Source organism: Parambassis ranga, chromosome 4 (assembly GCF_900634625.1).
Source record: "Parambassis ranga chromosome 4, fParRan2.1, whole genome shotgun sequence".
Classification (NCBI taxonomy): domain Eukaryota; kingdom Metazoa; phylum Chordata; class Actinopteri; family Ambassidae; genus Parambassis; species Parambassis ranga.
Window position 1 is genome coordinate 6,647,502 of NC_041025.1, and position 10,623 is coordinate 6,658,124.

At 42.5% G+C, this 10,623-nt stretch overlaps 2 protein-coding genes across 2 annotated transcripts; both read left to right on the forward strand.

Moving 5' to 3' along the window:
* The first annotated feature begins 540 nt into the window (after positions 1-540).
* On the forward strand, positions 541-3,978 carry LOC114434859 (Fc receptor-like protein 2). Its single transcript, XM_028404291.1, has 8 exons — positions 541-692; positions 1,441-1,473; positions 1,561-1,854; positions 2,287-2,535; positions 2,938-3,210; positions 3,299-3,322; positions 3,421-3,508; positions 3,632-3,978. The coding sequence occupies exons 1-8, from the start codon at positions 662-664 to the stop codon at positions 3,792-3,794; spliced, it is 1,155 nt and encodes a 384-aa protein (XP_028260092.1). The 5' UTR covers positions 541-661; the 3' UTR covers positions 3,795-3,978.
* A 1,267-nt stretch (positions 3,979-5,245) lies between these two features.
* Positions 5,246-10,213, forward strand: LOC114435215 (GTPase IMAP family member 8). Its single transcript, XM_028404863.1, has 6 exons — positions 5,246-5,415; positions 6,160-6,879; positions 7,467-8,165; positions 8,458-9,237; positions 9,316-9,471; positions 9,560-10,213. Exons 1-6 carry the CDS (start codon positions 5,400-5,402, stop codon positions 9,763-9,765), a joined length of 2,577 nt encoding a protein of 858 aa, XP_028260664.1. The 5' UTR covers positions 5,246-5,399; the 3' UTR covers positions 9,766-10,213.
* Positions 10,214-10,623: the final 410 nt, after the last annotated feature.

Here is a 10,623-nt window from a genome sequence, read left to right on the forward strand (position 1 = left end):
TCATTCATCTTACCTCATACAACTGCACAATCCCAACGGAGTGCTTCATTCAGGGTTTTTTTTTTTTTTTTTTTTTTTACATGTTTACAGTCATCAACACAGTGCTCTGAGGGGGTGGAACAGGCCAGAAGGACAGCACATTTCTTGGGATCAGAATGTTGTTGTACAGGTTGAAAAGCAACATGAGAAAAATGGGATATAGTTTCATTTAAAAGAGGTATATTGACCATAAATACTAAAAAGCATGTGTGACTTTCATGCTGTTCAAACAATCAGAGCAGACTGGGTCAATTTAGACACAGGAGAATAAAGTTGAACTCTAAATAGGAAGTAAATCAAAAATGCTGCATTTGCTGCAGGTTTGTAATGTTAAGAGACAAGAAGATCAGCAGAATGTGTGGTGACTCTCTCTGCCTGCTACTCTGCAGGCTGATGGCTCCACCTGTTAAATCCCTGACAGAGGAAGGAAATGTCTCCACCAAGATGACCATCTCTGTATGTGGTGGGCTGTGGCAGTCAGTTGGAACTCCTTCTGAGAGAAAACAACAGTGGATTTCTTAATTTTCATTTCTTAATGCAGACTTCTCTGATTCTTTTTCTACATTTTTTTTCATGAACAGATGAGTAGCACATTTAATCTGGACATTCAATTCTCCACAGAATGAACATCGTTCTTATCTCCTCACTGCTGGGTGAGTATCACAGATAAAACCTGATTTACTGTCACAGACAGGCCACAAGAAATATGTGATTTCATCGTAAAAGTCTTCTACCGTGGGACAAAACTGTGTCCAACGACTTTAAGAAGCATCTGCCGTCTGCTGTCAGAGCAGTGCTGAGGCAGATCCAAAGCTGTGCTGTCTTATTTGATGCAGATATCAGTAGTATGGAATGCAGGGTTATAAATTTTACTGGGCTGTTAGCCTGCAGCTGGGAGTTTCAGACTGTGCTAAATTAAAATGATGTGCACCAGCCAGAATCAGAATAGGGCTAATGGAAATGATTTGGACAGGGCTGCCAAATCATTGTGTTGGCTGTTCCATCTCAGACAGACATGAGTAACTGCCGGTTTCAAAACTATATGTATCGTAGTGGCACAACATAACACTGCTGTGTGTGCATGATGTGTGTGTCTAACAGGAAGATACAGAAAATGTGTGTACATTCCTCCTGTTCCCATGGGGATGATAACCGTCTAAACAGTCTCATTAAGGACTAGGAAGCTCTGCTCTCTGTCAAAAGCACCGACTGTGGGTAAAAAATGTGGCTTGATGATCTCAAAGCAGATACAAGGGTTTGTTGCGTCTTATGTTTTCTGATTGGCAGAGGGGTACACACTGTACCTATAGAATGTCAATGCTGTAGCAGGAATTATGTGTTAGAATATGAGGGCATGGGAAGGTGTAAGTGTGAGTGTGTAACACTTTCTCTGCATTTCAGGTATAGCTGAATTTGTTGTTGCTGCACTTGAAGGTATGAGAAGACAACTGCATAATTCCCCTGCACCCCTCTCATGCACACCCAGTACATGTTTAACGTTATATTTTCCTGCTCTTCCAGAGGGTCAGAATCTCACTGTGACCGTGTGGCCTCCAGGATCAAGCATCTACCTTGGGGAGTGCGTGTTGCTGCAGTGCACGGTGGAGTCAAACTCCACTTTTATGTGGAACTACCGGTGGTACAGGCACCGACTGCACACTGCTCTGACCCCAAACCCCAGGCACCTGGTCTCTGGTGACAGCTACTCCATCACTGCAGTAACAAGGGAGGATGCGGGCACCTACTGGTGCGAAGCAGAACAGAGGGAGAGAAACACCAGCAGGTTGTCGTCACAGGCTGTGCTTGTTGTGTCAGGTGAGCAGCAGCTAGAACGTCTGCAGCGCGGCATCAGGTTACTTCTATATGGGGAAATGTTGTGTAGTATTGGCTTACAGTGACATTAATGTCAGTTTTATCTTGTGCTTTCCTATAGCTGGAAATTGTTTGTCTCTTGGCTTGGCTTCACTGGCCAATATTACTAGCACAGGAAGGTCTGTGTGCTACATGCTCCACGCTCACATGGACAAACCAAGCCTTATGATGCAAAGAATGCACACCATAGATAGTATTAGTTTTTTCTGTAAACAAACTGTAGCCATTTTATATAACAGCAACAAAGGACCCTCAGGTTGGCCATTATTCTGCAGCAAAACATGCAGAGCTGGTTGTGGATTTATGCGAAACAGGTTCATGAATAATCTTTTAACATGGAACAGTAAGTGTTCTGACTTTCTTCTCTTCTTCTAGAGCCGCCCATCCTCTCACTGAATCTGACACAAAGCACCAGACAGCTCTTCAAAGGGAAGAATATCTCTGTGCAGTGCCATGCATCTCAGACTAAGTGGAGGCTAAGGCAGTTCCATCCAGGCCGTAAAGAGACGACCACGTCCAAAGAGTGTTCAGAGTCTGAAGTGTGTGTCTTCACGCCTGCCAGTGGACTGTACTGGTGTGAGAGCGCAGAGGGGCGCAGCAGAGCAGTCAACATCACAGTAAGCTGTGAGTCTTGTATAGCAGTAATGAGACACTGAGACAGACAGGCCTCAGCTAATCCACTTTGGACATATGACAGTGACTAAACAAAATGCACCATTAGTCCATTTTTGCACCAGCCCACATCTCAGTACAGGATTTTGAATGTGAGACCAGAAAGTTTTAAAATTCTCTAAATATTTAAGGTTCTCAAAATACCACATGCTGGGTTTTTCTTGTTGGAGAGATCGGGTATTTGTATAATATATGGCTATATAGGCTATGGAATGGCTACCTGTACAATAATTCATTGTTTTGTAATTGTGGAGGTTTCTCAGTATGACTAACTGTGAAACTAAACATGTGAATTTCCAGACCATATATTTCCATACCAATAATTCAGCAGTTAATCCTGTCTGCTACCCACAGATGGAAACATCATCCTGAATACTCCAGCCTTTCCCATATCTGAGGGTGATGAGGTGTCCCTGTACTGCCAGTACCGGACAGGCAACCACAATAAAGCAACTTTCTTTAAAAATGGAGCAGAAATCCTCACTTTAAACTCCTCCAGTTTAGACAACATAATAAAGATGACCATTGAGAATGTGACGCAGGCAGATGAAGGCTTCTACAAGTGTGCATCCCAGGACAGAAAGATGGAGAGTCCAGAGAGCTGGTTATCAGTGAACCCCAGCAGAGGTGAGCTGCATGGCTTTATTGCATTGGTTTATAATAATACTCAATATACTGCAATGTGTAACGAAGGTCAAATATTTTACACCCACAGATGGGACTGAAGCCTCCACAAGTGGTAATGCTTTTATAGGAAATGTAATGTATTCTGATACAACATTGTTTCTGTCTGATACTTTTAACATTTAACCTATTGTTATTTGCTCCTGTCATCAGACTCCTGGAAGTGGATCCTGGTGTCATGTGGGGTTGTTCTACTCCTGCTTCTAATTCCTCTGACCGTTAGGTTAGTTCATCGCCACAGGTACGTTACAGAACCTAAACTCTATTGCCCATTATTTATATAAAGTGCATGTCGATCAACGGATGATTTCCTGAAAAGTGATCAAACTCTAAATCACTACAGTGATTATTTATTTGTGCAAAGGTACCAGATGTTTTGCACTCGGAGCTGCTGGCCACTCTCTAAAGAGGATATACCAGCAGTGGGACTTCCTGTGACCAAGCAGGATGTGACAGAAGTGCAGTGGGACTTGTCGTGGATGGAGATGTCCAATCTGCTGGATAAACAGCCATTTCCTGGCACTTAGGATCACTCTGTAAACAGATAACTGAGATAACACAGTCCAAATGAGCAATTCCTAATAAATATTAGTAAATACACACTAAATAAAATTTATTACATTTTCCACATACACTTGTGGTGTTTTTTGACTTTACAGTCATGTTGAACATCTGACTCTGCACGCACTCTGCACGCATTGATATGCTGATATGCTACAGTCAATGCAGACCACAGCTAGGTACCAGGGGAGAGAGGATGTGGGGCGATAGGAGAGGCGGTGGCTGTGAGTCGGTGGCTGTGAGCGGACTGCAAGGATTGAGAGGGCCCTGGTCAGTCCGAGGCAAGTGAGGACACTGACACTGAAGACAGTGTCTCCAGTGTCCTCACTTGCCTCGGACTGACCAGCGCCAGCTTCAGAAGGTGATACATATGCACACACGTCTTTTTCACTTTGCAAAGAAGAGCAGCTTGCAGCTGATACACTGCTTGAGCTGACTGAGTGAAAGATTTCTCAGAAAGGTCCTCCCACTCCAACAGGTATTTATGTAGCCTTTGGTAACGATGCTTATAAGAAAATGCAGAAATATGGTGATGTGTATGTGATATGATGTGTAAATTGTGTATTTCACTGGCTGTTACACTTAAAGGTTTGTGTGCCTCCTACTCTATGGTCAACAAACAAACATGTTGTAGGCCTCATCAAAAGCTGTCCACCTGTACAGATTATTGCCAAATCTGATTACAGACCTCAACAGTGCCAGTATCCATGAAGGAAAGAGGCCATTGAAGGAATTACACCTGTTTTTAAATCTTTGTTGTCAGCTGGCATTATTGTTCCTTGTGATGATTCACCTCTTCAGACACCCATTTTAAAGCAAACTTCAGTTTGTAAAACAGAAAGTTATATTTCTTGGTTGTGTTCTTACTCCTCAGGGAAAGACACTCACACAGAGGTAACATAACAGATGAACTGGCAACAACTGAAAACACACACCTTATATACACAAGTGGGAGGGAAGAACTCTAGACACAGGTAAAACACATGAGGGCGAAGCTGATCAGCTGGGGGAGAGAACACACAATGGGGAAACTGACTAGCATACCAGGATCTTGTACAGCCACCTATAGTCTGTGGATGCTCTCATTCATCCAGGTCATTTCCAAGGGTCAAGGCAAATGGACTCAAGGATCAGAGTTCAGTCTTCTACAAACTGCACATGTCTAATGAATGCTGTGTAGTGTTGACTGTGCAGCAAAAAAGGGACAAAGGTTACTTACTGCACTTGCAATGTGTTGAGCAAAATGTTGTGTTTCATGTAGAATATGATCTTGATGAATCAGACAACATAGCAACAAAATGAAAGTGGGCTGTTCTGTTGTGCTTCACTGGCAGAGCCATGGTGTTTTTGTTTTTCCTCACAGTTACAGAACCAGTTAGACTAGTTTGATGCACTCTATTCATTTGTCACTGTGTCGATTGGCACGAAAACATGTCTATCTAAAGAGCTGCTTTTTTCATGTTGTTTTTCATTTTGACACAGGGTCGCATGTCTTTGCAGTCTAACGTCTGCAGAGATCTCGGTGTGCACTTTGTGGTGACGGAGGTACATAAAGCAGGACGGCAGAACAAATGGATCTCAACCACGGTGAGTTACTCAAGAAGCAGTATTAAAATGGGCACAGACACAATAACTTAAATAACTTTGTTAAAGAATTTGTTATTATGTGGGATAAAATGAATTTCTTTCAGCTGTATTGTGAAAAATGAGAAAAAAAATATGTTTATTTCACTTAAGAATCTTCTATCAACAGTCTCAACACAAAAAGACTTTTGGAACGCTAAGAATGTTTTTGGGAAGTGAGGCAAACAAAGAGAGTCACCTGTCTGCTTACCACCAGCCAGGCCTGATTAGATTGCTGGGAAAGACTAAAAAGACTGACATCAAGATGTACAACTTCCTTACCAGAACTCAGACTTATAACATAAAATAGTAGCTACACTAAAACTTCACAAAAAACATCATCAAATCTTTGATTTAGCGTCATTGGTTGCGTTTGTCAGTATGAGGTGGCTGTGTTCATGCTTTTCTCTTAAGAGGTTCTGCTCACTTTCTGCAAAAATAATCATGGTCTGGGTTCAGGGTCAATCTAAAAATATTTCTCTATTTTGGTTTCGTCTCACCTTTCTGTTTCTCATCAGGCCCGGCCTCTCAAATGAAAGGGATTTATCCAGTCAAAAATAGCTCTTTGTGTCAGTTATTATTTCCTCATTTTGAACAAATGCCCCCAGCCTACTTTCTATTCTGATGTGATCATGACAAAATGAAACAGGATGCTTCTTTTTATCTGAATATCTGTACAAAAACCAACAAGAGTTGTTTGTGTTTCAGAGGAGACAGACAACATCCTCCTGCCAGAGTTCAGAGTCCAGCTCATTGGAGAAAGATTGTCTGGAAAGAGCTGGTCTGGTAACACCCTTCTGAGAAAAGAAAGGTTTGAGTGTGGTCGAACCAGAACCCTTCAGGCTGAAGTGGGGCATGGGGTGGTGGATGGCTGGAAGCTCATTGTGGTCGATGCTCCTGGATGGAATGGTTCTCTCTCCCTGGATGAGATCCCAGAGCAGGACAAGCAAAAGTTCCAAATCAACCCGTCCAAGTGTCCACCGGGACCAAATGCATTTCTTCTTGCTATTCCCATAGACACTGCTTTCACCATGGAGCAGAAGAGGTCTGTAGAGGACAACATGATGCTCCTGGGGGAGCGGGCTTGGCAGTACACCCTGGTGCTGTTCACCTGTGGCGACTACCTGGGGGAGAAGACAGTAGAACAACACATCAAAAGTGAGGGAAAGGCTCTCAAGTGGCTGATACAAAAGTGCAGGAACAGATACCACGTGTTCAATAACAAGGAGAACAGCAACTCAGCTCAGGTCTCACAGCTGCTGGTGAAGATAGACGAGATGGTGCGGCATAACCACGGCACTTACTATCAGATAGATGAACACACCTTTAAGAGCATCAAAGAGAAGCGACAAGAAGTGGCAAAAATGGCGGAGAAGAGACGTAGGAGGGCCAAGGAAGAAAGACAACAAATGAAAACACTCATTCAAGGTTGGTTTGTATGTCATTTCCAATAGTCCACTCAGTGCTAACATAGAGGGGCGTGTTGTAGCAGCTCAGAGGGGAACAAAGAGTCATGGGATGCATCTTAAATCCACATCCATAGAGTGTTTGCTGGTACTTTGACTGGTTCACTGTTTATGTCAGGAACTGTGTCTGTAGCCAATATGAAGTTGCGCAAATGCATCCCTTTAGTCACAGTATTGGTGAGAATTCAGTGTTTTTTTTGTTTTGTTTTGGTTTTTTTTGGTCAAATTCAGAATTAGGGCATCATCATGGTTCATTTTTAGTCAGTATTAAATATTTGTTTACATATCTTCAGGTTGAAGAGGTGGTGGATGATTTAAATTAAGTGCTTAAGTGCCCCAACATGAGAAGTATTGAGACATATTCTGGCAGGCTCTACTATAAATTAAACCCATACTAAGCCACTGACAATCAATTCTATATATATTATGACTATATCTTGTAATTGCCTCCTTAATTTCTTGATGTATAACAATTTGTTGATAAATTTAATAAGATCAATGGATTTCTGAGCTCCAGGCCCCATATAACTTTGTGTTGTCTGATTACAGAGGAGATGATACCCATCCCAACACTCCAGCTGATTCTCTTGGGAAGCCGAAATGTTGGGAAAACCTCGGTGGGGAACACCATCTTCGGATCCAAAGAGCAAGAAGATGGCACAAGAACGGTATGCTCTGTGGTCCGGAGGGGTTTTGTAAATAAAACTGAAATAACTCTTGTTGACACGCCGGGCTGGTGGAAAGGCTTCCCTGTGCTTGACACTCCTGAGGTGATCAAAGAGGAAGTGATGGGCAGCATGTTTCTGTACCCTCCTGGGCCTCACGTCTTTCTGTTGGTGATAGACGCAGACTCATCCTTCAATGGGAAACACTTAGAGGCAGTGATGACACACATGGAGCTTCTTGGAGAAAGAGTGTGGACACACACGATTGTAGTTTTTACAAGGGGAGACTGGCTGGGAACACACACCATAGAGGAGTACATTGAAGGCGAGGGGGAGGCCTTGCAGTCTCTAGTTGACCTGTGTGGAAACAGATATCATGTCCTCAATAACAAGAATTCAAATGATGACACACAAGTCACAGAGCTGCTGGAGAAAATCACTCTGACAGTGGCTGCAAACGACGGGGACTGTTTTGTTCCAGATGAGAAGATACGTGTGAATATTGAAGAGAAAAGAAAAAGAGTGGAAGAAAGAGCATCACTGAGGCAAAGCCAAGTCAGAGACAGAAGACAATCCTTCAGAGGTATGCTTCAATGGTGTCACAACTAAAGTAGCCTCACAGTATGGGGAAACAAGGCGTAAACATCACAGATGTTGTATTTCAACCAATTTGAAGTCATAGATCAGACATGCCTGACAAACTGTTCCACTATTCCATACATGTATTTATTCACAAGAGACCAATTTACTATTTCTTCTCAAACTTGAATCAACACTTCTCTTACACCAGTTAACACCAGTATCTGCTGATAATTAGTATGGTGAATGCAACATGTGATTTGTACCAAAGTAAAAATGTTTGATTTTTCTCTCAGGCTTGAGGAAACAGCTGCAGGAGCTAACTGTGGTGCTGCTAGGACAGAAGTCAGTGGGAAAGAGTGCATCAGGAAATATCCTCTTAGGAAAAGAAGTGTTTGCCCCCTGTGCTAATAAGCAATGTCAGGTGGCTACGGGGCAGGTTGCTGACCGAGTGGTCACAGTGATTGACTCCCCGGGCTGGTGGAAGACATCCGCCCCCTGCAACGAGGAAATGGACAGGGAAATAGTCCGAGGCATGTCACTCAGCCCGTCAGGCGTGCATGCTGTTCTGCTGGTCATTCCTTTGGACCTGGCGTTCAGAGAAGCTCACCAGGTCATCCTGGAGGAACACATGAACCTTTTTGATGCCAGTGTGTGGAAACACACCATGGTTCTGTTCACATACAGAGACAAACTAGCCGGCAGGTCCGTAGAGGAGCACATTGAGAGAGAGCATAGCACCCTGCGCTGGCTGATAGACAAGTGTGAGAACAGGTACCATGCCATTAACAATACAAAGACAAATGATATGAGTCAGGTCAAGGAGCTGCTGGAGAAGATTGAGGAAATGGTGGCAGAAAACAAAGGCAGTCTCTTCTGTCCTGACATGAACGATGTCCACCTGAGAATTGAGGAAAAGTTCAGAAGGAAGCAGCTGAAAACTGTGCTGAAGCAACGACTGGAGCAGGAGTACAGGAGGAGAGAGCTGGAGCTGATGATAAACTTCAGGTCCACACTCCTCCAGCTCAGAACGGACATGGGGGAAACTGTGCCGAGCACTAAATCCAAGTGTCTGTGTGAGTATTATACTGTAGTAATTAGTCTTTCATCATCATAACATACTTTATATGTTATGTTTTTGATGATCTTGTTAGTTGTTGACATCACCAAATCCAAGGGACTGAGGAAGAAAGATGAAAAGGAGGAAAGAATAGTTGCCAAACTGAGCTGTGAGATTGAAAAGCTGGATAAAGAGATCATGAGAGCCACAGATCTCCTTCGGAGCAGCAAGGACTTTTTATTGCCTGACTGTAAGTATCAATATTATGGTCATCTCTAGACCTCACAAATACAGCAGAGCACAAACACAGTTAAAGTGTCTTCTTGCTTCATTTTCAGTGGAAGGAGAAAGTCCAGCACCATCTGTCAGCGGGTCCTTGTCAGACACCAAACATCCAACCAGCAACTTTGAGAAAGTCCTCGGCTGGCTGTCTAACCTTCATATCAGCAAAAATGTGGAGAACCAGCTGACCCTCAACTTCTCTCAGTCATCAGGATACAGATCTGTCCTGTCCTATGACTTTGACAGAGAGGAGGACTTCTAGAAAAATGCTTTTCAGGAATGCAACACCGAGCACAGACAGTTTAATAATAATATCTTTCTTCCTGTAGTCTGTGACAGATAAAAGTGCTACTATAGCTAGAGAGACAATTAAAATACATGTGAGATAAAATAAAACTAGTGTCTGCTCACAATAATAAAATACTTCTTAAGCTTAAGACACATAGAATTCAGCTAACTTGGTAAGGTGTGCTGAAACATGGGGGCTCTTATTTTGAAAGATTTTCCACAGCTGAGTGTCTGTAAAACAATGGAGGCCCCTGTTAGCACTCTCAAAGGGTAACCTTAATGAGACAGAAGAGGCATAATATGTGAAGCAGCTGAAATCTAGCCTTGGGAATGAGGCCAGGGATTATTTAGTCTGGAGAGTGTGTATAAAGAGAGATGTGTAAAACCACTTTATTTAAGTTTATGCAACTGGTTCAGTTTGGTGGAGGTCTTAACACATTAAATGCAGTTATTCTGTGAAAATAATTCTATTTATAATAAAATGTGTCAGTGTGATTAAGTTTTATTCCATTTGGTAGAAAGAGTAATTCGAAGAAAAGACAATCAGGGAAATGTCTCACTGGATTTGTATTCTCACAGAATTTCCCCACTGAGATGAAAAAATGATCACCTAATGTATTTTTTTCTCTATTTTCAAAGGCAAAGATAAAATCTCTGCAATTTTATGCCAGACTGCACTTGAAATTTTCCTACAGTGAAAAAACTATGCCTGACTAAATTAATAACGAAATGAGGCCTGGAGTCAGGTCCAATGATATGACTAAGGTATAATACGTTCTGAAATGAGACTGACAGTTAAATATACTCTACATATATCCTGTTCTAAGCAGTC